This window comes from Myotis myotis, unplaced genomic scaffold (genome assembly GCF_014108235.1).
Source record: "Myotis myotis isolate mMyoMyo1 unplaced genomic scaffold, mMyoMyo1.p scaffold_m19_p_38, whole genome shotgun sequence".
Lineage (NCBI taxonomy): Eukaryota > Metazoa > Chordata > Mammalia > Chiroptera > Vespertilionidae > Myotis > Myotis myotis.
In genome coordinates this window covers 658,801-685,874 of record NW_023416344.1, presented here as the reverse complement: position 1 = coordinate 685,874, position 27,074 = coordinate 658,801, and the positions used below count along the sequence as shown (strand labels likewise).

Genomic DNA, 27,074 nt, shown 5'->3' with positions numbered 1-27,074 from the left:
CTCTCTGACATCAACAAAACATATATATATATATATTTTAATATATTTTATTGATTTTTTACAGAGAGGAAGGGAGAGAGATAGTCAGAAACATCGATGAGAGAGAAACATCGATCAGCTGCCTCCTGCACACCCCCCACCGGGGATGTGCCCGCAACCCAGGTACATGCCCTTGACCGGAATCGAACCTGGGACCCTTGAGTCCGCAGGCCGACGCTCTATCGACTGAGCCAAACCGGTTAGGGCAACAAAACATATACATTGTTTAAAACGATGCACCACTGGCTTATGAGACCCTGGAATGAGCAAACGTCGCCCATTCAGTGCGGACACACCGCCCGCTGGTAGGCGCATGCGGACTTCAGGTGTTGGGATGCGACGGTGCATCTCGAAATTTGCCTGCGAAATAGAGCGATTTTGTTACCACTCTCGTCGGTTTGGGCGACTGGGACTCCTGCAGCCCTGCGGGGCGCCCGGCCGTCCGGCCCGGTCTCGGGTACCAGCGGCGGACGGCACCCCGTGTTTCTGTAACGGAGGCCGGACCCGGAGCAGCGGGGCTGATTGGACAGAGGAGTCCTCGGCCCGCCGCGCGCGCGCCCGCGACGCCAGCGCCCCGCCCTGGGCCCGCCCCTTCCGTCGGCCCCGCCCCTTCCTCCGGCTCCGCCCCACTCCGGAAGCGCGAGCCTTTTTCCTTCCACGTCGTGGGAGTGAGGACCTTTATCGCGATAGTTCCGTCTTTCCTCGAAGGCCCTCGCCAACCCCTACATCGCGCGAGACCGCGCAGGGAGCTGGAGCGGGCGGCGCGCGCGGCGGCCGCGACGGGCGCAAGATGGCGACGGCGGCCTTAGCTCTTGTAAGTAAGCTCCCGGCGACGCTGGGCTCCGCTCAGCTGGCGGGCCGCCTGCCCGGCCTAGGCCCCCCGGGGACGCGGCGGGCGCTCGCGGGCCCTCGCGGCCTCAGGTCGCGTGAGGCGGGGGCGGAGCGGGCGCGAGGTGGGGGCCGAGCCGTGGCCGCAGCTTCCGGCCCGCGGGCAGCTGCTTCCGGCCGGAGGGCCGCGCGGGACCCAGGCTGGGGCGCGTCTGGGGGGCCGTGCGGGGGGCCGTGCAGCGCGCCGAGCCCGGCTCCTTCGCGGGGCGCCCGTCAGGCCCCGGCGAGCCGCGGCCTCGGGGCGGAGCTAGGCGGCCGGGGTCCCCCTCGGCCTTCGGGTGCGCCTGGGGCCCCGATGGGGAGGCGGGGTGCCTGGGAGGCGGCGTTCCTCCTCCCGCCTGTGTGAAGGGGGTGCTGGGCGTGCGGGGCGGCGTGAGGCCCCGCGGGGAGGGGGGCCTGGGCGCCTCGCACCCGGAGCCGGGCCTGCTCTGCGCGGATGCACTGAGGGGGAGTGTCCCCCGCAAACGGGTTCCGTCCCGGGGTCCCCCCTCGGGAAGGGAAGGACGTTCTCTCGTAATGACTTGGCCCCAAGCGCTGTGCGAGGACCTGGGGGCACAGTGGGGCCCCAGGGACCAGCTCCCACCCGCAGGCCTCCTCCTGGCGCCCGAGGGGGCCGTGCTCGGGGTGCGGGCGCCTGGCAGCAGGGCCCTCCGCTCAGGGCTCCTCTCCGCGGCCGCACGGAGCGGTCAGCGTAGGCGGGAGCGCTGCTCACACTCACCCCCTTCCCCTCCCGGACCCTTCGCGGGGCACTGCCGTCCGGCGAGGCTTGGCTTCCCCGGCCCCACCCCCACCCAGAGCCGGGCGGCTGGAGGCTGAGCGGGCGGGGGGACCGCTGAGCGTCAGGAGTGCAGGTGCCGGGCCTGCCTCTCCCGGGGCAGAGGCCGACTCCCAGGGACGGTGGGCCGCAGCCAGGCCCGTCCTCCGCCGGCCTGCCTCCTGCTGCCGCCTGAAGCGGGGAGAGAAGCGGGAGGCGCGAGGCCGAGACTCCCGGGAGGGGTAGGAGGCGGTGACGGGTGCACCGGTGGGTGCCTGCGCCCCCCCGACCGCCCACAGAGCGGGTGGCCACCAAGCCCGGCCTGGGGGACCCAGAGGCTGGAGTCGGCTGCGCCCTGTGCGCACAGGACTGCGGAGGGAGGCGTGAGGGCCTTGGCTCCGCGGTGGCGCCTCACCGGCATCCGCACGGCCCTGCTCCTGCTCCTGCTCCTGCTCCTGCTCCTGCTCCTGCTCCGGGGCTGTGGGCGTGTGCAGTGCCCGGCCTGGCACTGGCGAGGACCGGGCAGGGAGGCAGCAGCGCTGTCTGAGCTTTGACACGACTTCACGGCAGGGACTCTCTTAGGGACCGCACACGCACACGCACACGCACAGACACGCACACGGTAACCCGCTAGTTCCCAGCCAGCCCCAGTGACAGGCCTGACGTCAGAGCCTGAGGCCTGGCTCGGGCCCAGCTGCCATGCCCCCCTGGGGGCTCCCTGGCGCCGGGTTTTCTGTGGAATCATCCTGTTGCACGCGGGCTGCTGAGCAGGGCCTCCACCTCCAGGCTCTGCTGCCTGCTGCTGGCTGTGCGCACAGAGCCTCGGACTCGAGGCCAGAGGAGGGCAGTGGCCTCAGCTCCGTGTCTGCTTACCCCAGAGCCCTGGGCATTTATTTAATAACTTATTTTTATCTTATTTTTAAATCACCTGAGGATATTTTTTTCCATTGATTTCTAGAGAGAAGGGGGTGGGGAGAGAGAGAACCATTGACATGAGAGAGACACATCGGTTGGTTGCCTTGAGCTCAAGCCCCAACCAGAGCCCAGGATTGAATCTGCAGCCCAGGTATGTGCCCTTGACCAGGAATTGAACCTGTGGCCCTTCGGGCCACAGGCTGATGCTCTAACCCAGGGGTCCTCAAACTACGGGCCACATGCAAACACAAATATTGTGTTTTTCCCGTTTTGTTTTTTTTTAAATATATTTTATTGATTTTTTACAGAGAGGAAAGGAGAGAGATAGAGAGCTAGAAACATCGATGAGAGAGAAACATCGATCAGCTGCCTTCTGCACACCCCCTACCGGGGATGTGCCCGCAGCCAAGGTGCATGCCCTTGACCGGAATCGAACCTGGGACCCTTGATTCCGCAGGCCGACGCTCTATCCACTGAGACAAACCAGTTAGGGCCCATTTTGGTTTTTTTTACTTCAAAATAAGATATGTGCAGTGTGCATAGGAATTTGTTCATAGTTTTTTTAAACTACAGTCCGGCCCTCCAACAGTCTGAGGGACAGTGAACTGGCCCCGTTTAAAAAGTTTGAAGACCCCCCCCCTGCTCTAACCACTGAGAGAGCCAGCCAGGGCAATTTTTTTGTTGTTTTTTAATTGACTTTAAAGAGGGGAAGGGTGAGAGAGAGAAACACCCATTTGTTGTGCCACTTATCGATGTATTCGTTGGTTGGTTGTTGTTCGTGTCCCGATTGGGGATCAAGCCCCCAACCTTAGCATATCAGATGCCACTAACCAGCTGAGCTACCCGGCGAGGCTGAAGACACACCTCTAAGTGGTGCAGTGACTCACATGTTACGTGTTGAAGTGTCATCCCCAGGACCACGTTTATTGTGATCACTGAAAACACGTTTATACTAGGACAGAGGTGTTTTTCTGTTGTTAATTTTGCTTTTAGGTTTCACTTCTCAGCCACAGCTCACAGTCAGCAGTGCTTTGAGTTAGTTTCAGATGCACAGCACAGCGGCCCCGGAGGCTCTCCCAGGCTCCTGCCTTCACCCTGTCCTGGTCCCTGTGCGGTCCTCACGGTGACTGGGGAGAGCAGGAAGCTGCTTACGAGCGCGCCCTCCGGCTGGCCTCCTGCGGGTCTCGGGCTGGATGCTTCCTCAGACCTGAAGGGAGCGCTTGCTGTGGGCCTTGAGCACAGCCTCTGCTCTGGGTGCGGGGCTGTCGGGACGTGGGGTGAGGTCTGCCTCTGACTCAGGCCCAGCTGCCATGCACCCCGTGGTGGGCTCGCGTCAGAGAGGATCCCCTCTCTTTGACTCTGGGACACCATTTCGTACCCGCTGTGGTGCCGGGTCAGAGTGGCTGCCGGCCAGGTGCAGGGCTGGGAGCCACAGCTTCAGTACTACTGGCCGAGTCATCCCAGCCTCTGGTATTGTCTGCACAGGCTCCCAGGGTGGGCACGGCCAGCCTGTGTTCCTAGATCCCTGTGGGTCTCATCCGTGAGCGGGTGAGTTCCTTCTGCTCTCGGTTCCCACTGTGCACCTAGGCCTGGGGCCCTCCCACCAAGGCCCGGCTCCTAGCCATGGCCTGTGTCCTGACCTTGGCTGTCTGTCCTACCGCCTAAGCCATGGGGAGCTGCTCCTGCAGTCACGCTTCGTGGCAGGTTCCGTGGCCCCTGTGGTGTGGGTTCAGGCTGTGACCAAGCTCTCAGCTGCCCTCTAGAGTGACACGGCCCTGGACAGTGTGACTGCCAGGGGAGCCCCTGCATGTGCAGACCCCTGCATGGCCCCGCAATTCCGAGGACACAGAGGTGCCTCCAGGAGGGGCCTGGGCCCTGGGCTTGGGCAGAGCCTGTGGGAGGCACTGGGACTGATGCTAAGCTGTGGCCGGCCCAGGTGTGTGTGCAGAGTGCTCGAGAGGTGCCCCTTGCCCTGCTGGCAGGAAAGGAACTGATTTTTAAGACCTGAGCTGCCTTTCCTTGGCTCTGCCCCTACCCTTCCCCTCCTGGGGACGGCTGCCAACTGCAGGCTGCCCCAGATTCCGCTGTGGTTTGTGCCAGGGCCCTGGGCAGCGGTAGGGGTGCTGGAGGAATGGGCAGGGCGGAGAGGACTCGTGTCAGAAATATTCAGGGCCAAGCCAGCACTGGTCCCTTCCTGTGCCCCTGCCCAGCCTCCCTGGCTCGCCTGGGGGAGCTCAGCCCTTAGCTGGGGAAGGCGAGAGGGCCTGGGTGGGTGGGTCTTGTGACTGTCCATTACAACATCTCCTTCCTGCCTGCAGCAGGTCAATGGCCAGCAAGGAGGGGGGTCCGAGCCGGCGGCGGCGGCAGTGGTGGCAGCGGGAGACAAATGGAAACCGCCACAGGTACTGACCTTAAGCATCCTCGCCCTCAGGCCCGCCTGTCCACCTGCCTGCCCGCCCGCCTGCCTGCGCGTCCCTGGGCCCAGAGAGAACTGGCCGGGGCGGAGCGGGAGGAGCCCAGGCACTCTTCTCTGCCTTCTGGGCAGAGGCACCTGTCCCGCCCCGACCCCCAGCCTCAGGCCTGGCTCTAGCTTCCTTGTCTCTGCCTCTCCGCTGAGCATCCACCTGCTTCTGTGGGGGGTCGTCGCTTTGCGTGTCTCCAGACACTAGGCAGACGGTGAGGCTCAGGTGGGGCTCTGAGCCACCGTGTGCAGAGGGGCTGGTGCGCTGTACAGACGTGCAGGGTGCTGTTAAGAGTACAGACTGCCATTTCCGGTCTAATTTAAATAAAGCAGCCAAGCAGAATTCCGTGCAAGCCAAAGCAGGGGTCTAGGCGGACTCTGGTCTCAGGGTGGGTGTGGGCAGATCTTGTCCTGCTCCGGCGCCTGGCCCTTGGCAGGGTCCTGTGGGTGTAGGGTTCTTTGTGCTTCGCCATGGCAGCGCCTGTCTCCAGGGGGATCCAGCGGGGCCTCAACAACGGAGCCTGGGTGACTGTTGGGGCTGGGCCCTCCTCTGGGTCCCCCACCCCACCCCCAACCCCTACACTCGGGGAAGGGCTGAGGAATGCATTCTGGATCCTGGGAAGTTATGGGCTGCAGCTGATGGGCCAGGGGGCCAGGGCGTTCCTCCAACCAGCCCTCCCTGGCCCTGGCTGGCTGTGCAGGCAGCCATTGGTGGTAAGAGAAGGGCCTTTGTGTACAAAGACAAAGAGGAGATTGAAAAGTTTCTGAGGGCTGAATGGGGGTTGGCATCGACGACCATGGTGACAGCCTGCTCCAGCATGCAGCCCCTGGCTTTGGGGGCCTCTCTCCCACTAAGGAGGACTGGGCTTGGGGCCAGCTGGGTTGCCAGGGGAGGGGCCTCCTGCCCTTTCACCTGTGCTGGTCAGGATGCTGGTTCTGGGAGTTTGGGCCAGCCAGCCCCTTCCTGACTCCTTAGTTCCTCTGTCCTTGAGCATCACTCCTGTGCTGAGACCTGCCTCTCTTCTCTGCTGTCCCTCCCAAGGCTGCCTGCCCAGGGCTCAGAATGCCCCTCTGGAGGGGCCAGCGGGTCTCCTTGCAGCTGCTGGGGAGCCCCCAGCCCGAGCTGGTGGGCAGGCAGGGGTGCTCCAACGCCCACACTCTACTTGGTCTGGTGGCTATACTTCTGCTTACATGGCTGTGTTCTTCCCTCTCAGACAGCCTAGAAATGAATTTTGGCAGAGGAATGTAAACATAATCCTAGTAGCATCTTCTCAGGTCTGCAGCGGGCTCTGCCTGCCTCCCTCTGAGCCTCTCCTGGCCCCTGTGCTCATCTGCCAGGTGCTGGAGGGTGTCCGGTCCTCCTCTCCCTCCCTGGTGGGTCTGCACCTGGCTTCTCCCAGGGGCTAGCCACAGCCAGGGAAGAGTTTGGCAAAGGGGCAGGAGCCTCCTCAGGGCCGTGGGGCCTGGGAGAGCATCTCCAGGCCCTCTGGGCCGTGTGCACATGTGCGGGAGTGGGGGTTGGAGCACTGCACCAGGTGGGGGCCCTTCCCACATATGCTCGCAGTGGTTCCTGGAACTCCTCCCCAGCAGGGGAGCTGAGTCTGGCCGTCTGGGGCCACAACCAGGTGGCAGTTGGAGTGAGGGGCCCTGGACCATCCAGACCCCCGGCCCCTCCCCTTGTCCTGGAGGACAGCCAGGGCTGACTCTTGCCCAGCACGGGACGGAGGTTCTGGAGTCGGGCTGGCCACCTGCCACCTGTCGGCTGCCGAGAAGGCCACTGGGCTGGGCTCTGCAGCTGCTCCAGGTTGGTCCAGGGCCCCCAAGGCACCTGCTGCCTTGGTGGACGTCCTGCCCGTGGTCCTGGGGGAGACTGCACCAGGCCATGCGGGCAAGCGTGTTGGGACCTGGGTGCTCCTGGGTCCACAGGAGGGGGGCCTCGAGCTTGTTGTTAACACTTCCCTGCTCCCCCCACTAGGGGACAGACTCCATCAAGATGGAGAACGGGCAGAGCACAGCCACAAAGCTGGGACTGCCTCCTCTGACGCCCGAGCAGCAGGAGGCCCTCCAGAAGGTGAGAGTGTACCTCCCAGGGCTGGGTGGGCGTTGGGAGCCACTTGGGGCAGAAGGCCCGTTTCCCCACAGGCCGGGCCCCCCAGTGCTCCTCACCGCCTTCTCTCCCAGGCCAAGAAGTACGCCATGGAGCAGAGCATCAAGAGTGTGCTGGTGAAGCAGACCATCGCGCACCAGCAGCAGCAGCTTACCAACCTGCAGGTGAGCCGCCGCCCGCCCTCCACACCCTCCCACCGCCTCCTTCTTTTCCTCTCCTGCGCCTGTGGCTCCCCACCAGGTGTGTGGTCTCGGTTTCTCAAGGACTCCTCCTGGGGACGCCTGGGTCCTCCCCAGCCATGAGTAACCACCTTATCTGCCTGTTGAGCACCCACGGCCCCTCCCGCCCCTTCTCTGTAGCTCTGCCCGCTCCCCGAGCCAGCTCCTCTTCTTGGACTTCAGACTGTTGCCTCAGGTCGCCCCGCGCCCGTGCCCCCCGCTGCACAGCTGCACAGCTGACGGTGCAGCACGTAGGGGCGTTCCTCCCTGCCCCCATGGCCTCGGATAAGAACGGTCAGGCTCCCACCCCTGCAGCGAGTCCAGACCACACGGGCTGGGGCCTGGAACTGAGGTCAGGCTCGGGCGCCTCCATAGGGCCCTGCTTTAGACCTGTGGCTGGAAGCTGCGATGAGGCCAGGCCAGGCGAGGCCGACAGGTGCCTGGGCCTTGAGCCCCCGCCCCTGCCCAGCCCCTGACATTCACACAGCCAGGTGATGCCTGGCTGTTCCCTTCCGCTCGCTCCCCTCTCCCTTCCTTCTGCCCCGGCCGGCCAGGCTGCGGGGCGGGGCACCTGGGGCTCCGAGGCCCCTCTGGGCAGGTGCTGGCAGCCGCCACTGGCCGGCCACGTGGGAAGGCAAGCGGGCCTCTTGGCAGGGCGGGGCTCCGGGCCTGGCCGCTGTCTGCGTGAGGCGTGACAAGAGCGGGAGACTGCTCGGCTCCAACAGACTGAACTCTGTCTTTACTGTCTTTCAGATGGCAGCAGTGACAATGGGCTTTGGAGATCCTCTCTCACCTTTGCAATCGGTCAATAGAAATGCTCACTTCTTCCGGGGCTCATGTCCTTAGTCAGGGCTAGAGGGGGGCAGTGCAGCCGCGTGCTGGGGACCTTGCTCCCCGAGCCGGCCCTGCCCGCCAGCTCGGACGAGCGCAACAGAGCGCCAGGCGTGGCGGGGCCAGTGGTGTGGGCGGGCACCCACCTGGGACCGCCCCGGGGAGGCCTCCATCTGCTCTGAGGGTCAGGTAACTGCGGAGGGCAGCCGGCCAGGAGGGTAGGTGCCCACGCCTGGCCCACCTGTACCCGTGCCGCCTCCACACACAGGTGCACCGCCCAGGCCTCCAGCTCCGCCAGTCTCCAGGCTGCCTTGGCTCCTGGGTTGGGGTCAGGCCCTGAGAAGAGAAGGGTCGTAACTCATGGCCCCGTCAGACCCTGGAGGGAGGAGGGATGGACAAGGTGGGGCTGGGGGAACCCGAGCCAGCGAGAGAGGGAAGGGCAAGAACTTGGGCCTTGGGCCTGGCTGTGAGCAAGGGGTACAGGGCCTGCGGCCAGGGAGGAGGTGTAGCCATGGCCTTGGCTGCTACGGGCAGAGGAGTTTGGGGAGGAGACACCCCTCCATCCCCCAGAGGCAGGCTGAGGAGGCCAGGGACCCCTCTGGGAACATGGCCCTTTCTCTGGGGGCCCTTCCTGGGCATGCTGTTCTCACAGGGTAGCAAGGTCCTGTCCTCAAGGGCCAGACAGACCCAGTGTCCTCTCTGGGAAGCGTCTGTCTGTGGGGAGCGTCAGGGAGAGGGTCTTCGCCCACCTGCTTGGGGAGCTCCCACTGAAGAGGGACAGGCTTCTGTCTTGGGGGCTTTGAGGAGGGACAGGGTCATGTCTCAGGTGCCTAGTGAGAGGGCCATGGTTCCACCTCTGGGGTCCTTGGTCTCAACAGGGAGCCTGAGGCCTGTTTGTCAGGAGCCCAGTTTGAGGAGGTGCCCAATTGGGGAATTCCTTCTTTGGGGGAGCTGTGGACCTTTTTTTTAGGTCCCTCCTTGAGGGAGGGGATGCCCAGCTTATACTAAGCTGGTGTCTAAAGAAGGAAATGGGCCTCTGGTTATGGGGACTTTTGTGAGGGTGAGGGGCGCCCCTGTTGGTGGAAAAGCTAGAGCCAGGGCCCCATCATCTTTGCCAGCCCTTGGCTGTGGTCTCTTTCCCGGGCCCAGCTCCTCTTGGGGGCCCACTGCTGTGGCTCTAGACACCCCCCTCCCCCTGCCTGGCACGTTGTGTCTGAGGTGGCAGGAATGGGAACCCCTTCCCTGGGGGTATGGGAAGTCGCTAAGCACAATGGCCAGACTCACCCCAACACAGAGGCAGCGCCTGCCCTGGGCCTGCCAGACCTGTCACCTGATGTTCCTGGGGCCAGGTCCCCTGGGTGTGGGGGTGGGCTCCAGGCAGCTCTTTTGTGAGGGGTCTGAGGCATGGGGTCTTGCAGTCGCTGAGCTTCTGCCTGAGCTGGCCCTGCACAAGTAGCTATTCTTCACTCTCTCTGCAGGGAGCCCCCAATCTGGGCTCCTGACCTTCCCTGGGGTCTCTTCTGGGCGCCCTGCCTTGTGTCCCCCTCTTGCCTCCACACCAGCGGGTCCTTCCAGCTGGGATGGCACCCCTTCCCTCATCTGCTGGAACACGTGGTCAGGACCCCAGGAGGATCTCCCGGCCCAGCCCAGGACTCCTGGCGTCTAGGCTGGAGCAGGGGCTGGGTGGGAGGGCACACAGCCCTGCCTCCCAGCCACCTGTCAGCTTTGCTGCCAGTCTGCCCAGGACCTGGGCGGGCCCGGGTGTGTCCGTGTCCTGCCTTTGGGCCTCGTCTTCCTTCCTGGGGTAGGGTTCTGCGGACCCTCACCACCCTGTCTGCAGGGCTGAGCCTGCACCGTGCTGCTGCGTGGGGAGCCCTCACCACAGTGGTGCTGAGTGGGTGGGCCAGGAGGGGCGTGGGCTGCCTAGCCTCCTGCCACCCCGTCACAAGCCAGTGGCCCTCTCTCCCCTTGTGTCCTGCTCCAGATGGCAGCTCAGCGGCAGCGGGCACTGGCCATCATGTGCCGGGTCTACGTGGGCTCCATCTACTATGAGCTGGGTGAGGACACCATTCGCCAGGCCTTTGCCCCCTTTGGGCCCATCAAGAGCATTGACATGTCCTGGGACTCTGTCACCATGAAGCACAAGGTGAGATTGGCTCTGCCCTGCCCCCCCCCCTCCCCCCGGGCGCTCCAGGCCTAATGGTACATCCTGTGTCCAGGGTTTTGCGTTTGTGGAGTACGAGGTCCCAGAGGCTGCGCAGCTGGCCTTGGAGCAGATGAACTCAGTGATGCTGGGCGGCAGGAACATCAAGGTGAGTGCCAGGGAGGCGGGCCCTGGGGCTGATGGGAGATGTTCTGTCCACTCACCCAGGAGATGCGGTCGCCCTCTGGAGGCCTGAAGTGGCCAAGCCTTGGCTGATTGGCGGCTCTTGGTCCCCTGCCTCTCCCCCAGGTGGGCAGGCCCAGCAACATAGGGCAGGCCCAGCCCATCATAGACCAGCTGGCGGAAGAGGCACGGGCCTTCAACCGAATCTACGTGGCTTCTGTGCATCAGGACCTCTCGGATGATGACATCAAGAGCGTGTTTGAGGCCTTTGGCAAGATCAAATCTTGCACGCTGGCCCGGGACCCCACGACCGGCAAGCACAAGGGCTATGGTTTCATTGGTGAGCTTGGGGAGGCTGAGGCAGGGCCTGGGCTGGGGCCCACTCCACTCTGTGGCTGGCCCTCATTGCTGCTCCTGCCCTGCAGAGTATGAGAAGGCCCAGTCGTCTCAAGATGCCGTGTCTTCCATGAACCTCTTTGACCTGGGTGGCCAGTATTTGCGGGTGGGCAAGGCTGTCACACCCCCTATGCCCCTGCTTACACCTGCCACACCTGGAGGCCTCCCGCCAGCTGCTGCTGTGGCTGCAGCTGCAGCCACAGCCAAGATTACGGCTCAGGTGAGGGCGAGTACAGTGTGTGGGTTCAATCCTGGGCAATAGGCCCCGAGTGCTTTGGGGACTGACTGGTTCTCCGGGTGGCATAGAGTGGAGGCAGCCAGGCTTGGGACTCAGTGTGGTGTCCTTTTCGGTTGCAGGAAGCGGTGGCCGGAGCAGCGGTGTTGGGTACTCTGGCCACCCCTGGACTGGTGTCCCCTGCACTGACTCTGGCCCAGCCCTTGGGGGCTTTACCTCAGGCTGTCATGGCTGCCCAGGCCCCAGGAGTCATCACAGGTGAGCCTGCTGGGTCAGGGCTTCCACCTCCCCCTGCCTCTCTCTGGGCTCACTGCCCCCAGCTGCCCGGGTGCGGGTGCTGTGCTCCTTCCTGGGGAGGGGGTGGGAGTGACTGCTGGACCTGGTGTGTTGGCTGCAGGTGTGACCCCAGCCCGGCCTCCCATCCCGGTCACCATCCCCTCTGTGGGCGTGGTGAACCCCATCCTTGCCAGCCCTCCGACGCTGGGCCTCCTGGAGCCCAAGAAGGAGAAGGAGGAGGAGGAGCTGTTCCCCGAGTCCGAGCGGCCGGAGATGCTGAGTGAGCAGGAGCACATGAGCATCTCTGGCAGCAGCGCCCGCCACATGGTCATGCAGAAGCTGCTCCGCAAGCAGGAGGTGGGGGGCGGCGGGCGGGGGCGGGGGCGGGGGCGGCGGGCGGGGTGTGCCGTGGCTCAGCGGCTCAGCTGTCATCCCCCCACAGTCCACAGTGATGGTTCTGCGCAACATGGTGGACCCCAAGGACATCGACGACGACCTGGAGGGGGAGGTGACCGAGGAGTGCGGCAAGTTCGGGGCCGTCAACCGCGTCATCATCTACCAGGAGAAGCAGGGCGAGGAGGAGGACGCCGAGATCATCGTCAAGATCTTCGTGGAGTTCTCCATGGCCTCCGAGACTCACAAGGCCATCCAGGCCCTCAACGGGCGCTGGTTCGCCGGCCGCAAGGTGGTGGCTGAAGTGTACGACCAGGAGCGTTTTGATAACAGTGACCTCTCCGCGTGACCTCGGCCCCGCCCCGCCCCTGGACTTGCTCTTGCCCTTGTTTCCTCGGTTTTGTAGTGTCTCGGCCGCGCGCGCATAAAGTGCAGATGCTGCTGGCCCGAGGCCCGGTGGTCCTGTCTTCTTGGCTGAGGCGGGGCTGGGGGAGGCCCTGGGGGTTGGGGGGGTCACCGAGGTCGCAGGGCCGCTTAGGAGAGGAGGGCGTGGGCCGGATCCGTGATCAGGGGGCCAGCTCCGCGGAGCGGGCCGTGTCCGGGACGGTGTGGGGCCAGGCGGGTGGGGAGTCTGGGTGGCAAGAGGCCGTGGGCATCTCTGGTGACCCCACTCCTGTCACTCGTCCCCGAGAGAGTGAGGCGAGGTGCCCGCCGGGAGCAGGGACCACATCTGAGGTGACAGGAAGGTCTAGGCGACGTGGGAGGAGGGCCAGGGCCCGCACACGGCGTAGGTGGGGCCCTCTAGCCACCGCGGACTTCAGCTCCCATCGTGCCTCGCGCCCAGGACGGGAGCGGGGCTTCCCAGCAGGCTGCGCGGGTTCGCTACGGGTCCTCGGAGGCGCCCGCGCCGCACGGCCTTATGGGGTTTGCAGTCCCGGCGGCGATGGGCGGGCCTCGGCTTCCCGGCGGGCTGCGCGGCGGCCGGCGGTTGTCGGCGGGGCAGTCCGGCGGGTAGCGGCGGCGGTTCCGGCTGCGGCACAGCGGCGGGCGAGCGGGTCGGGGGTCGGGCGGGATGCGGGGCCGCCGCCACCTTCGCCGTCTCCCGAGAGTGTGAGCACCAGCCGGGCCGCGCCCCCCGGCGGACCGAGCGTTCCGAGCGTTCCGGGCGCGGGCCGGGCCCAGCGCCGGGCAGCCCGGCCGCCCCCGCCCCTCCCGCCGCCCGCGACGCCGGGCGCTCATGCGGGCCCCGCCCCGCCCCCCGCCTCTGCCCGCGCCCGCGCCGCGCCGCCCGCACCATGCTCAAGTGCATCCCGCTCTGGCGCTGCAACCGGCACGTGGAGTCGGTGGACAAGCGGCACTGCTCGCTGCAGGCCGTGCCCGAGGAGATCTACCGCTACAGCCGCAGCCTCGAGGAGCTGCTGCTCGACGCCAACCAGCTGCGCGAGCTGCCCAAGGTGAGCCGCGCTCGCAGGCCGGCCGGCCGGGCGGGGCGCCTGCACCGGCCCTGCTGGTTCTCACCGGCCGGAGCCCCACCCCGCCGGCCTCGCCCTCCTCGCCCCGCCGCCGGCACCAGGTGGCCGCGGTCATCAGGCGCCCGCCTCGGGGCGGGATGGTCAGCCGCAGGGAAAGCGGGGGAGCGACCGAGGAGGCAGATGCGGGCGAAGGTGAAAGTGAGCCCGGCCGTGCGGGCGCTCACTGGCCGGCGGCGCGGGGGGTGGGGCCCGGCTCTCGGGGCTGCTTTCCTCCTCCTCCCGGCCCGGGAGGGGCAGGCAGCCCCCAGAAGGGGCTTGTCCTGGCAGCCCTGCCCTCTGTCCACCGCCCGCTGCTGTGTCCCTTCAGGTCCGCTTGTCCTCCTCAAGGCTCCTCTGCAGCGAGGCTGGAGGAAGCCAGCGCCCCGGCACTTCCTTTGTGGAGGCCGGTGCTGAGCGGACAGGCCGGGGCTTCGGGCCACAGAGGATGTGGCTCCCGTCTGCCGCGCACCAGGGCTGCTCGCAGGTCCTGTCCAGGTGCCCAGGCTCCCTGCAGCCCCTGCACGCAGCTCCCCGGGCACCGCGGCACTGCCGCCTCCGCTCCTCTCCCTGGGGGCTGGCCGGGCTGGAGTGCGGCAGGGAAGCCACTGGAGGGCTCACCTGCAGGGGGGGTCACTCAGGTGGCAGGTGGAGGCCCCGAGGAACACGGGTAGGAAGCAGGGACCGGCCAGGGCTCTGATGAGATTGGGAAGTGTGAGGCGAGGTGCGGCCGGGAGCAGGGACCACGTACCACGTCTGAGGTGACAGGAAGGGACCCGGTGTCAGCCGTGTGTGTGTGTGTGTGTGTGTGTGTGTGTGTGTGTGTGTGTTTCCGCCTCGCTGTCCTGCTGCAGAAGGGCAGGTACAAGACCTGGGCTCCTGTGTGGCCGGAGCAGGCAGAGGCCAGGGGACCTGTGACTTGGGAGCCTGCGTCTACCCTGCAGGGGCCTTTGGTCCAGAGCTTCCCCCCTGACCTCACCCCCTGCCCACAGCCCTTCTTCCGGCTGCTGAACCTGCGCAAGCTGGGCCTGAGTGACAACGAGATCCAGCGTCTGCCCCCCGAGGTGGCCAACTTCATGCAGCTGGTGGAGCTGGACGTGTCGCGGAACGGTGCGGGGCCCGGGCGGTGGGGTGGCGTCTGTGGGTGGCAGGAGGTCGGGGAGCTCCTGGAGGCCGTGGGCGTCTCTGGTGACGCCCTCCTGTCACAGACATCCCCGAGATCCCCGAGAGCATCAAGTTCTGCAAGGCCCTGGAGATCGCGGACTTCAGCGGGAACCCTCTGTCCCAGTGAGTGGTGGCTGTGGTGGGACGCGGGCCCCCGCCCTGGCCCGCACGTCTGAAGCCCGTCCTCCGCGTAGGCTCCCCGAGGGCTTCACTCAGCTGCGCAGCCTGGCCCACCTGGCTCTGAACGACGTGTCCTTGCAGACGCTGCCCGGCGACATGGGCAAGTGAGTGCCCTTCGCTGGGGCCTTGGCTCGCCCTGCTGCCCCCCCCAGTCCCTCCCTCACGCCCACCGGCCTCTCTTTCAGCCTCGCCAACCTGGTGACTCTGGAGCTCCGGGAGAACCTGCTCAAGTCCCTGCCTGCGTGAGTGACCAGGTGCCCGCGGGGGGCAGCTCGGGCCGGGCACCTGAAACGAAAGTTGCTCTGTTTCCCGTGCAGGTCCCTGTCTTTCCTGGTCAAGCTGGAACAGCTGGATCTGGGAGGCAACGACCTGGAAGTGCTGGTGCGGAAGGCGGGGCGCTGGGGCGGGGCGGGGCGGCCAGGCTGTAGGCGAGCCTGGGTGACTCCTGCCCCTGTTCCCACAGCCTGACACCCTGGGCGCCCTGCCCAACCTGCGGGAGCTGTGGCTGGACCGGAACCAGCTGTCGGCACTGCCGCCGGTGAGTGAGGGGGAGCCGCCCCGCCCCTGGCCCAGCCGGTGCCCTGACCCTCCACCGCCCTCAGGAGCTCGGCAACCTGCGGCGCCTGGTGTGCCTGGACGTGTCGGAGAACCGGCTGGAGGCGCTGCCCACAGAGCTGGGGGGGCTGGCGCTGCTCACGGACCTGCTGCTGTCCCAGAACCTGCTGCAGCGGCTCCCAGACGGCATCGGTCAGTCCTGCTGGGCGGCCGGGCTGCAGTCGTGGGGCGGGGGGGGCTGCAAGGGGCCCCCTGAGGCGCTTGGTGCTGAGTGGGGACGATGGCCCAGAGGGTGGCCGACCCGCAGAGCGGCGGCTCATCTCCAGGGCTGAGGCGTGGAGGATGCCGGGGGTCGGGAGGGGCAGGGCAGGGGCAGGCTGTCTCCACTGAGTGGGCGCCTGGCCCCCAACCCACTGGCCCTGTCGCCACGACGCCCCAACACCAGGTCAGCTGAAGCAGCTGTCCATCCTGAAGGTGGACCAGAACCGCCTGAGCGAGGTGACCGAGGCCATTGGGGGCTGCGAGAACCTGTCTGAGCTGATCCTCACCGAGAACCTGCTGACGGTAGGCCCGGCCCCGCGGCTGCGCCCTGCTCTGTAGGTCCCAGAGTCAGCGGGGAGCAGAGAGCAGGGGAGCCCCAGGTGGGCAGAGCAGGTGTTGGCTTGGATGGGAGGCAGTGGGAGGGGGAGAGGCCAGATCCCGTGAGCGACGGCCCCAGGGCTGTGTCTCCCTCCTCATCCCAGTGCGCTTCTGCCGACCTCTGACCCTTCCCACCCCCGCCAGGCTCTGCCCCACTCACTCGGGAAGCTGACTAAGCTGACCAACCTCAACGTAGACCGGAACCGCCTGGAGGTGCTGCCACCTGAGATCGGGGGCTGTGCAGCCCTCAGCGTCTTGTCCTTGAGGGACAACCGCCTGGCCATCCTGCCGCCCGAGCTCGCCCACACGGCCGAACTGCATGTGCTGGACGTGGCCGGGAACCGGTGAGAGCCCACAGCCCTGCGCCTGAGCTGACCGTGCCCCTAGCCTGACTGTCCCTCCCCCCCGGGCTGACTATACCCCCCCGGGCTGACCATACCCCCCCGGCTGACCATGCCCCCCGGGCTGACTGTGTGCGGCCCCCAGGCTGCAGAGTCTGCCGTTCGCGCTCACCCACCTCAACCTCAAGGCCCTGTGGCTGGCAGAGAACCAGGCGCAGCCCATGCTCCGGTTCCAGACGGAGGACGATGCCCAGACCGGCGAGAAGGTGCTCACCTGCTACCTGCTGCCCCAGCAGCCCCCGCCCAGCCTCGGTAGGTTGCTGCCGTGGGCGGGAGACCCGGCGGGGGTGTGGCCGGGGGCCAGGCTGAGTGAGCTGTGCCGCTCCCCAGAGGACCCCGGGCCGAGGAGCAGCCCCTCCGAGAGCTGGAGTGACGCCCCCCTCAGCCGCGTCAGCGTCATCAAGTTTCTGGGGGCCCCCGTGAGCGACGAGGATGCTGAGGAAGCCGCCGCCGAGAAGCGGGTATGGGGGGACGTGGTCCCTGGGCCAGGGGCCTGCTCCCCACCCCCTGACCCTGCACTGCCCACCCCTCACCCCTGTGCCCGCAGGGACTGCAGCGCCGGGCCACGCCCCACCCCAGCGAGCTCAAGGTGATGAAGAGGGGCGTGGAGGAGCGGCGTGGAGAAGCCTGCAGGCCTGGCCCCCGGCCGCCCTCGCCCTCGCCCTCGCCCTCGGAGGAGGTGCCTATGGGCCACAGGGCGGGAGGGCCGGCGTTCATCTTTCTGGGTGTGGGGCTCTAAGGGCCCAAGGTGGGCAGAGCTGGGGGGGGTGGGAAGTGCAGGGGTGCTGGGCGGGGTGGGGAGCAGTGCAGGTGTATGGGCAGGAGCGGGACGACCAGCCCTGTCTGCGGTGGCGCAGGGAGAGGTCTGGGTCGTGGGGTAGCACAGCCCTTTGAGTGCCCACCCAGCAGGCACAGGTGTACCAGCTGCTGTGAAGGGTGCTAGGGCCCCGGGAGGGCTTGGGTGCTCTGGACCCCTGGGCCCCCCCTGGCCTCGACGCTGCCGCACCTGCTGGGCGCTCAGGCTGCGTCCTCCTGGGAGCTGGTTCTGTGCTGCTCTTCTGACTTTTGGGGGGACGTGAGGGCTGTGCCCGAGGCGGTGGCTCCGGGTGCCCACAGTCCCCTTTGGAGGCCGTGCAGCTTCCCTGGGGCACAGGGTGGCTGAGAGCTGAGCCCTCGGCCAAGCCGGGCGGCTCCGAGGGGCTGGGGCAGGAGCTGGGGCAGGCGAGGGACTGACCCGCGCAGCCTGACCGGCAGCCTCTGCAGGAGAGGAGGCTGAGCACCGGGTCCGGCCTGAGTGAGGATGCGCCTCTGCCCACCAGCCCCGCCGCCCAGGGGGAGCCCGAGGGCCTGCCGGCCGAGGCAGAGGGCCCACGCCCGCCGGCCACCCCGGAGGAGGCCGAGGAGGAGGCCTACGAGGAGGTGAGGCCGCCTGGGAGGCCACGTGCCTGGGAGGGGACTGCTTACCCCCCCCCCCCACGCGGGTGCCTGCAGGACCATCGGGGAGCGGGGGCCGGGGTGAGGGTCTCCCCCACAGCTGCCTGGGTGCTGCCCTCCCACGGTCACCCAGGCAGATCCCCGCGGCCTGTCCCCCCAGACCTTTCCCTGGTCCTGACGTGCTCCCTGCCTCCGACTCCCCGAGTCCTGCACGGGGGAGGGAGGAGCCCCCAGGCTGTGTGTGCCGCCGGCCGCGTCCCCCCCCCTCGATCTCCATGCAGGGAGCCTCCAGCCCCGTCTGCTGCCTCCTGTGCCGGGCAGCCCTGGCTCCTGGGGGCAGGAGGGTGGGCTGCCCTCACGCTGGCCCCTCGCAGCCCACAGTGCGGTTTGCGGAGGACACCCTGCTGCTGCCGCCTGCGGAAGACGGCGAGAGGGAGGAGGGGCCCCTGGAGGCCCCCTGGGCCCTGCCTGGGCGGCAGCGGCTCACCCGCAAGGACACGCCTCACTACAAGAAGCAGTTCAAGGTCTCCAAGCTGCCCCAGCCCGAGGCCGTCGTGGCCCTGCTGCAGGGGATGCAGCCGGACGGCGAGGGCCCCGCGGGGCTGGGCGGCTGGCACAACGGCCCGCACACGCCCTGGGCTCCGCGGGCCGAGGACGAGGAGGCCAAGGAGGAGGCAGTGGTGGCGGAGGCGGAGGAGGAGGAGGAGGAGGACGAGGAGGAGGAGGAGGCTGTGGCCTCGCTGCCCTCTGTCAAGGTGCGTCTCACCCGTTCACACCTGACCCGGCTGCCGCCGAGGCAGCGGTGTCTCTGTTTGTTGCCCAGTGGCCAGGTCTGTGCCGGCGCCGGTCTCCGCAGGCGCGGTGGCAGCCCTGGCTCAGTGGAGGGACCCGCTCCCAGGGCTGGACGCCACCACCTCCGGGCTGGGCCCAGAGGCCCCTCCTGCGCCCGGTGGCCCCCCGGCTGCTCTGCCTTCCCGGCCGCCTCGGGCTGGGTTTCCCGCTGCCTTTCCTCTGGCCTCAGGCTCTCCTGGCCCACATGGTCCTGCCTGCTCTCTGGGGTGCCCTGTGCCCACAGCACCCCGTTTCTGACATCTCCATCATCCTGCCCTGTGCTCGAGCATGCCGTGGTCGCTGAGGGGGCTCGAAGGTCGAACTGAGACGCCCGGCCCAGCCCTCGGGGCCCAGCACGCGGGGCGGCTGCGCGGCTGCGGGCTTGTGGGGCTTGTGGGGCTTCCTCCTGCTGCTGCGGTGGGGCCGGAGGTGGCGGGCCGGGCGCTCACCCGCATGCCTCGCTGGTCCTGTCCTGACAGGGGGTGTCGTTTGACCAGGCCCATAACCTGCTGATAGAGCCCGCTCGCATTGAGGAGGAAGAGGTCTGTACTGCCTGCTCTGCCCGCTGCTGCGCTCGCCTCCAGGGCTGCGGGCTCACGCGCCTCCTCCCGCTCCTGCCCCACCCCCACCCAGAGGAGCCCTGCCCGCCACCCTGTCCCTGAGGGGCCCGCTGGCCTCTGGCCCCGGGGACGGGCGGGGGGTCTCGGCAGGTGCGGGCATTTCCTGCCAGCCACCCGCCTGCAGGGCCTTGGCCCTCATCACCCACCGGCCCTCAGCTGCCACACTGCCCAGGATCGTCCCCCTCTTCCGGCTTCTCTCGTGCCTGAACCCGTGGCAGCGGTGCCAGCACAGAGGTCAGGGCCGCCCTTGCCCTCCCTGAACTCGGTGTGTCTCTCGTTTCCAGCTAACGCTGACCATCGTGCGGCAGACGGGCGGCCTGGGCATCAGCATTGCAGGTGGCAAGGGCTCCACCCCCTACAAGGGAGACGACGAGGTGAGTGCCTCTGCCACCACCCTTGGCCCTGGCCCCGGGGCACATCCTAACCCAAGCTGGCTCTTCCAACCTGTTTACTGATTTCAGAGGGAGAGGGACACCAGTGCTGAGAGTCACAGGTAACGCTCAGCCACTGAGCCACGCCCGGCCGGGCACGGCTTGCTTTTCGATGGGCGCTGCCCTCGAACCTGCCTCCCTGCCCCAGGAGACCTGCCCTCCGGCTGCCCGCCCAGCCCCTCCCCGAGCACTGACCGCTGATCCGGGACTGAACTCGGGCTTTGGATCTAGTCTGGGGGCACTTACCTGCAGGCGGGGCCTTGGCCTGGGTTAGGTCGATAACTTCCTGGAGGTGGACCCGTAGGTCAGGGGACCGCAGTGGCTCGCGCTCAGCCTGGGGCTGCGGGGCCTCCCTGGTGCCGCCCTCGGCTCAGCCCGCGCTCACCCTCCAGGGCATATTCATCTCTCGGGTGTCGGAGGAGGGCCCCGCGGCCCGGGCTGGAGTCCGAGTGGGGGACAAGCTCCTGGAGGTGAGTCGCGGCCTCAGAGGGTCCACCCCGCCCCACACAGGCCGCCCCTCGGGGTCTGGGGCTCCCAGCACCAGGCCCGGGCGAGGGGAGGCTCAGGAGGCCGAGGCAGGGCCTCGGGGGCACTGGCTGGGCACGTGGCCCGCCTGAGGGTCTGGTCGGGAGTTTGGTGCCTGCCCTGGATCCCCTGCTCGGCCCTGCCCCCAGCCCAGCAGGCGTCAGGGAGCCCGGGGGTGCTGGTCCAGGCCGGGCTGCTGCCGTTCTGGGTGGGAGTCCTAGGAGCTGGGCGACCCGGGCTCTGGGGCTGCTCCGGGGCGAGCGGGCCGGGCAACCTTGGACTCGGGACACAGGTGTGGGCGGCAGGAGGGCCTCACCGCTCCCTTCAGCCAGCACGTGTCCTGGTCCTGGGGCTGCACGGACGGGAAGGGGACCCGCCAGGCGCCCGTGACCCATCCCCGCCCCCGGCCGCAGAGGGCATGAGGGCCCTGGCGTGGCCGGCTCTGACGGCTGCGTCCACAGGTGAACGGCGTGGCCCTGCACAGCGCCGAGCACCACCAGGCCGTGGAGGCGCTGCGGGGGGCGGGCACCACCGTGCAGATGCGGCTGTGGCGAGAGCGCATGGTGGAGCCCGAGAACGCCGTCACCCTCACCGCCCTGCGGCCCGAGGACGACTACAGCCCCCGGGAGCGGCGGGGTGCCGGTCCGCGCCTGCCCCCGCCCGAGACCCCCGGGCCCCCCCGGCGGCGCCACGTGGCCTGCCTGGTGCGCAGCGAGAAGGGGCTGGGCTTCAGCATTGCCGGCGGGAAAGGCTCCACGCCCTACCGGGCCGGCGACACAGTGAGTGGGCGCAGGGGCGGGTACGGGGGCCAGGACCTCCACCCTGTGTTCCTGCGGCACAGCTGCCTCCCTCCCCCCACAGGGCATCTTCATCTCCCGGATCGCCGAGGGGGGCGCTGCCCACCGGGCGGGCACTCTGCAGGTCGGCGACCGTGTCCTCTCGGTGAGTCAGGTCGTGGGTCCCCGGTGCACCCTCATCGTCACCCGCTGGGTCTCCTAACAGCCGCTCCCTCGCAGATCAACGGGGTGGACATGACTGAGGCCAGGCACGACCACGCCGTCTCCCTGCTGACCGCCGCCTCCCCCACCATCGCCCTGCTGCTGGAGCGGGAGGCGGGGGGCCCCCTTTCTCCCAGCCCCCCGCCACACTCCCCTGTGCTCCCCGCTGCTGCCCCCACCACTGTGGTCACTGCCACCCCCGCGGGTCCTGGGCCTCTGCGGTTGGCCCCCAGCCTGCTTGCCGCTGCCCTGGAGGGGCCCTATCCCGTGGAGGTGAGACCTCACCCCCCACACACACAGCACCCATGCAGCCTGCACCCCAGCAGCCAAGGCGGGAGGTGGGTGTTCAGCCCCAGGATGCCGGGCTCTGGCCGAGTGCAGCGTCCTCTCCCCATGGGCCCCCCCGACACCTGGTGCCGCTGCCGTGGCCTTGCCCTCAGGCTGGAGGGGAGCCCCCTCAGCTGCTGACAGGCTGGCCCCACCCCTCACGCCCTTGGTTTCCCCAGGAGATCTGCCTGCCGAGGGCGGGGGGCCCGCTGGGGCTCAGCGTTGTTGGGGGCTCCGACCACTCCAGCCACCCATTCGGCGCCCAGGAGCCTGGCGTGTTCATCTCCAAGGTAGGAGGGCCCCGGCCCCTGCAGGGTGGGCACCGGGCCTGCGCGCTGAGCGCCCCTGCCTCCCTCTCACAGGTGCTCCCTCGGGGCCTGGCTGCACGGAGTGGCCTTCGGGTCGGGGACCGCATCCTCGCCGTGAACGGGCAGGACGTGCGGGAGGCCACGCACCAGGAGGCCGTCAGTGCCCTGCTGCGGCCCTGCCTGGAGCTGGTCCTGCTGGTGCGGAGGGACCCGCCGCCCCCGGGCCTGCGGGAGCTCTGCATCCAGAAGGCGCCCGGAGAGAAGCTGGGCATCAGCATCCGCGGGGGCGCCAAGGGCCACGCCGGGAACCCCTGCGACCCCACCGACGAGGGCATTTTCATCTCCAAGGTGAGGGCCTGCCCGCCGGGCGCTGGGGCGGGCGAGCGGCCGGGGTGGCCAGTCCTGAGGCGCAGGCCTGGTGTCCCGGCAGGTGAGCCCCGCGGGAGCTGCCGGGCGCGATGGCCGCCTGCACGTGGGGCTGCGGCTGCTGGAGGTGAACCAGCAGAGCCTGCTGGGCCTCACGCACGCCGAGGCCGTGCAGCTGCTGCGCAGCGCGGGCGACACCCTCACCGTGCTCGTCTGCGACGGCTTCGACACCAGCGCCGCCCCCACCGAGGTCAGTGCCGGCACCTGCGGGTGAGGAGCTGCCCGGGGCCGGGGGAGCTGTGGGCACGACAAGCGCCGGGCCACAGTCTGGGCCACGGTCTGGGCCACCTGCTCCTGACGTGTGGGGGCTTCTAGAGCCGCTGCGGGTCCCTCAGGCAGAGCCTCCCTTGTCACCACGGATGTGGCCGTGTCCTGGGCCAGCAGTGCTGCCCGTCACCCAGGGACGGCCCCACGCGTGTCCTCGCCCCCTAGGTGTCCCCGGGTGTCATCGCCAACCCCTTTGCTGGCATCGGCCGCCGGAACAGCCTGGAGAGCGTCTCCTCCATCGACCGGGAGCTGAGCCCTGAAGGCCCCACCAAGGTCAGCGCCGCCTGCGGCCGGCAGCCCAGGGCCAGGGAGCCCGAGGCCGCAGGTCCTGACCGCCGTCTGCTCTGCTCCCAGGAGAAGGAGCTGCCTGGACAGACGCCACAGTGGGGGCCGGAGGCCACGGTGAGTGCTGGGCCGTTGCCGCCTGCGCACGGGCCCGGCTCTGAGCTCCGGCAGCGGGTCCTCCCTGAGAGGGACACAGCCCAGGGGAGCGGGCAGCGTGTCCCAGACCCCGCTCCACGGTCCTCAAAGCTGCCGCCCGTGCTCCGTCCCAGACACGGCCCCTCCTTAGCACTGTGTCCGCTCGCTCTCAGGGCTGCAGCCCAGAGAGCCTGAAGCTGGCCGGCCACGCCCCGACGGCAGGCCCAGCGCTGGCATGTGCACAGGGTCAGTGTCTCCCGTGAAACCTGTGCTGTGGCCACTGCCCACCTGCTTGTTGGTCCCGTCCCTGCCTTCACTTCCTCCCTTCACTTGAGACCCCGAAGGGCAGAGCTGGGTGGGACCACAGGTTCCTGTCCCAGGACCAGGCTGAGACCGCGGGAGGCCCTTGCCGGAGCGGGTGGGGCCAGGGGAACCCGGGTCGGGGCCCGCAGGCTGGAGCTCCGCCGCCCGGCCTGGCACGGTCCAGTCCCCCATCACTGAACCAAGCCGTGTGGCTGTGTGGCTATGACTCCTTATACCTGGGGACGGAGGTGGGGCGCCTGCAAAGGCCCTGGGACTCTCAGAGCAGTTGGTGGGGGGAGCCCGAGCCCCTTGCAGACAGAGGGGCCCCCCCACGGCTCTGGGCAGGGCAGAGGCCCCTGGGGGCCACCGGAGCGCTCAGTCCTGGTGGGATCGGCACAAGCTGCCACATGGAGGACAGGCTGGAGCAGCTGCCAGGAGCCGTGGAGGCCGGGCTGGGGGAGGCTGAGCCGACAGCTGGGCGGAGGCGGGCGGGGGCGCTGGGCAGGATGGGCAGCCGGTCCGGCTCCTCCCCAAGAGCATAAATAACCCCCGAGGCCGTGTCCAGCCAGCGCCACTGGGGCCCCGGAGGACCGTGAGTGGTGACGGGTGGCACCGGGGGCAGGGAGACGGGCTGAGGGAGCATCGCCTGGTGCCAGCCCTCGGCCAGGAACAGCCTGGAGCAGGAGGCCCCAGGGCAGGTGGGGCTGTGTCCTCCGACCGCAGGGCACGCTGTGGGCCGGCTGGGGTGGGCCTCCTGCCGCCAGTGCCTTTGAGACCCCGGGAGGGCAGCTGTGGGGCAGCACACGGCCCCGCCCCAGCCCTACTCTGTCCTGTTTCCTCTCGGTCTGTCCGTCCCCACCTCTCGTGAAGCTCACCCACTGCCACAGATACCTGGGGGGCGGCGGGCAGAGCAGAGGCCAAGCCCTCTGTTCCCAGCATCGTGGGGGCGAGGAGCCTGGGGGAGAAGCCTTGGCGCTGGCCGCACAGTCCAGGCCCATCTGGGGCCCCCCTTGGGCTGTGATCGGGTCAGGGAGCTGAGGACCAGCCTCTGCACCAGGCAGGCACCCCACTCCCCAACTCCTGTGGGCCCCCCACCCCGCCTGACCCTCCCCCCACTCACCCGGCTCCTGGCTCCTCCAGGTACCAACTGGGGCAGCTGGAGGGAAGATGGCGGACACTCCTCGCTCCCCCGGCCTCCAGCAGGTGAGTGTCCTGCGCCTTGGCCTCCAGGAAGTGGGGCAGGGGGCAGCACCTACCAGGTGCACCTGTCGCTCTGGGAGGGCACGGCCCACGCACCTTCTTGGCCAGACCCAACTGGCAGTGGAGCAGGGAGCTCCTGGGGCCTTGCGGCTGGTGGTCATGGCCTCCTCCCTGCACCTGGGCCCACCTGGCCCTGCCCCCCTCCCCGCTCCTGGTGCTGCTGCACGTGGACCTGAGCACCGGCCTGCTCCCACCGTGGCTCCATCTCTCTCTTTCCCCTCCACCCCCCATCCCTGACCTGAACCCCTGGTTCCTCCCTCTGGACCCTGCCCTTTGCAGACAAAACCTGGGGTGATCCAGCCACTGGCTCAGGCCTGGCCAGGGGGCTCCCCGGCCCCCAGGGACAGAGGCAATTCCTGCTCTGTGAGTGCCCTGACCCGCGGGCCGGGGGTGGAGGTCGGAGCTCAGAGTGAGCAGCTGTGGGCCGGCCGGGTGGGTGGTGGGGTGGGTGGGTGGTGGCTGGAGCCCAGACAGCTGTCCCAGCACAGCTCAGGAGAGCCTTCCCCCAGCCCCCCTCCCCGCCCTCCCCGGACGAGCTGCCCTCCGATGTGAAGCGAGCCTACCGGACCTTCGCTGCTGTGCCGGGCCCGCACCCCCCCCAGGACCCAACTGCCCAAGTATGTGTGGTGCCGGCCCTCCCGCCCCAGCCCCAGCCAGGCCCGCCTGTGGGGTGGGTGGGGTGCAAACTGAGGAAGCCTGGCTCAGACCTCTCTCTGCAGCCCTGCACGCCCGGCCCCACCGCCTCCCCGGAGCAGCTGTCCTTCCGCGAGCGGCAGAAGTATTTTGAGTTGGAGGTGCGGGTGCCCCAAGCCGAGGGCCCCCCCAAGCGCGTGTCCCTGGTGGGAGCCGACGACCTGCGGAAGATGCAGGAGGAAGAAGGTGAGCTGGAAGCTAGCGGCGTCGGGTGGTGCAGGGGCTGGGCGCCCCCACCCATCTGATCCACGTCACCCCACCCCCCCAGCCCGGAAGCTGCAGCAGAAGAGGGCGCAGATGCTGCGGGAGGCGGCTGATGCGGAGCTGGCGGACGGGGAGGCCCCGGACAGCGAGGAGCCAGAGGACGAGCCTCCCTGGGCTGGCGCCCCTGCTGCAGGGTGAGGCCTGGAGGGGCCAGTGCCTACTGTCCCCGCCCCCCCTCCCGGCGCCAGCGCCCGCCCACCTGGCCCTCTGTCCTTTCCCCCCCGGCCCAGGCTGGTCCCGGCGTCCCCCCTGGGAAGCAGCGCTCCGGTGCGAACGGCCAAGGCTGAACGGCGCCATCAGGAGCGGCTGCGCGTGCAGAGCCCGGAGCTACCGGTGCCCGAGCGGGCCCTGTCCCCTGCCGAGCGCCGCGCGCTGGAGGCTGAGAAGCGAGCGCTGTGGAGGGCGGCCAGGTGAGGCCCTGCCCCCCGGCCCCGCCCACTGCTGCCCCGCCCACCGGCCCCACCGCTGCCCCGCCCACCCGCCTCCCGCTCCTTCGCAGGATGAAGTCCCTGGAGCAGGACGCCCTCCGCGCACAGATGGTTCTCAGCAAGTCCCAGGACGGCCGGAGCAAGCGGGGGCCCCTGGAGCGGCTGGCCGAGGCCCCTTCGCCTGCGCCCACCCCATCACCCACCCCCCTGGAAGGTCCGTGTGCCCGAGGGGAGTCAGGCTTGGCCTGCAGTGCGGACCTCTCCCAACACCCGTTTCTTGTCCCCCCAGACCTCGGCCCCCTGACCAGCACCTCCCCGGGACGTCTGGTGAGGAGAAGCTGCCTCCCCTTCCCCGCCCCCGTCCCTGCAGCAAGGGCGGGATCCAGGCTGCACCCCCCACCCTCTTCTCAGCTCTCTGCCTCTGCCTCTCTCCCCTCATGCTGTCCTCTCAAGGCCTTGTCTGGGAGGAAGTTCGACTACAGGGTGTTCGCCGCCCTGCCTTCTTCCAGGCCTGTCTATGACATGCAGGTACCAGGCGCCTGGCCCCTGTGGACAGGCCGTAGCTGCTGCCACCTCCGCCTGGGCCTCCCCCGCCCTGTCCTGCCTCCAGACCTTCCCTGTCTCTCTCTGGGGCCAGACCTGCTCCTTGGGTGTGGGGCCTCCCCACCCAGGCTTCTTGGGTGGTTTCAGGACGGTCTGGGCAGAACCTGACACAGCCCTTTCTCCACACAGTCCCCAGATTTTGCAGAGGAACTGAGGTCCCTGGAGCCATCTCCCAGCCCTGGTGAGTTGCCAGGCCCAGTGGGGGTGGGGGTGCTTGGGCCCCTAGCCCCTCCCTCCCTCCCTCCCGTGTCTCTGCCCACCAGGCCTGCAGGAGGAGGATGGAGAGGTGGCCTTGGTGCTTCTGGGCAGGCCCTCACCGGACGCCGTGGGCCCCGAGGACATGGCCCTGTGCAGCAGCCGCCGCCCCCTGCGGCCAGGGCGCCGAGGCCTGGGTCCAGTGCCCTCCTAGAGGGGTGGGGCCCTTCCCCGGACTTGGGGTGGGGGCCCTGCCAGCACCAGCACCACCCTTGCCCCAAGTCTTTTAACCTGGGTGTTAGCGTTTTAGAGACCCCTCAGGAGTTCTGGCCTCCGACTAACAGCTCCCTCCCCAGCCAGGACCTCTTGGCAAGACTGTAACTAGTGATGTTTGTACAACCAAAGACTCTATTTTGTGGTTTAAGGAAAATAAAATTGACTACGTTTTACCTTCT

General features: G+C 68.2%; 2 protein-coding genes across 24 annotated transcripts; both read left to right on the top strand.

Annotated features, from left to right (window-relative positions):
- Positions 1-695: 695 nt before the first annotated feature.
- PUF60 (poly(U) binding splicing factor 60) lies at positions 696-12,290 on the top strand. Of its 6 annotated transcripts, none has more exons than XM_036303601.1 (12): positions 696-853; positions 4,915-4,998; positions 7,033-7,128; positions 7,239-7,328; positions 8,136-8,186; positions 10,198-10,359; positions 10,433-10,525; positions 10,666-10,879; positions 10,965-11,155; positions 11,293-11,428; positions 11,568-11,803; positions 11,889-12,290. In XM_036303601.1, the coding sequence occupies exons 1-12, from the start codon at positions 830-832 to the stop codon at positions 12,186-12,188; spliced, it is 1,677 nt and encodes a 558-aa protein (XP_036159494.1). In that variant the 5' UTR covers positions 696-829; the 3' UTR covers positions 12,189-12,290. The 6 variants fall into 6 exon arrangements, with proteins under 6 accessions (XP_036159494.1, XP_036159496.1, XP_036159499.1 ...); XM_036303602.1 differs by having other exon boundaries at positions 702-853; positions 4,918-4,998; positions 11,889-12,188; XM_036303603.1 differs by lacking the exon at positions 8,136-8,186 and having other exon boundaries at positions 11,889-12,188.
- A 596-nt stretch (positions 12,291-12,886) lies between these two features.
- SCRIB (scribble planar cell polarity protein) lies at positions 12,887-27,068 on the top strand. Of its 18 annotated transcripts, none has more exons than XM_036303590.1 (37): positions 12,888-13,293; positions 14,340-14,457; positions 14,556-14,634; positions 14,706-14,795; positions 14,877-14,933; positions 15,009-15,072; positions 15,155-15,229; positions 15,294-15,438; positions 15,692-15,810; positions 16,030-16,229; positions 16,372-16,538; positions 16,617-16,747; positions 16,834-16,965; positions 17,541-17,705; positions 18,095-18,475; positions 19,031-19,093; positions 19,456-19,545; positions 19,995-20,072; positions 20,589-20,906; positions 20,989-21,069; positions 21,144-21,398; positions 21,632-21,742; positions 21,815-22,108; positions 22,191-22,376; positions 22,619-22,726; positions 22,808-22,855; positions 24,317-24,379; positions 24,716-24,845; positions 24,946-25,053; positions 25,142-25,315; positions 25,398-25,527; positions 25,624-25,803; positions 25,893-26,035; positions 26,111-26,148; positions 26,275-26,349; positions 26,554-26,605; positions 26,688-26,972. In XM_036303590.1, exons 1-37 carry the CDS (start codon positions 13,135-13,137, stop codon positions 26,831-26,833), a joined length of 4,953 nt encoding a protein of 1,650 aa, XP_036159483.1. In that variant the 5' UTR covers positions 12,888-13,134; the 3' UTR covers positions 26,834-26,972. The 18 variants fall into 18 exon arrangements, 17 of the variants coding, with proteins under 17 accessions (XP_036159477.1, XP_036159483.1, XP_036159478.1 ...); XM_036303594.1 differs by adding an exon at positions 13,679-13,845 and having other exon boundaries at positions 13,179-13,293; positions 25,893-26,148; XM_036303584.1 differs by having other exon boundaries at positions 12,887-13,293; positions 25,893-26,148.
- Positions 27,069-27,074: the final 6 nt, after the last annotated feature.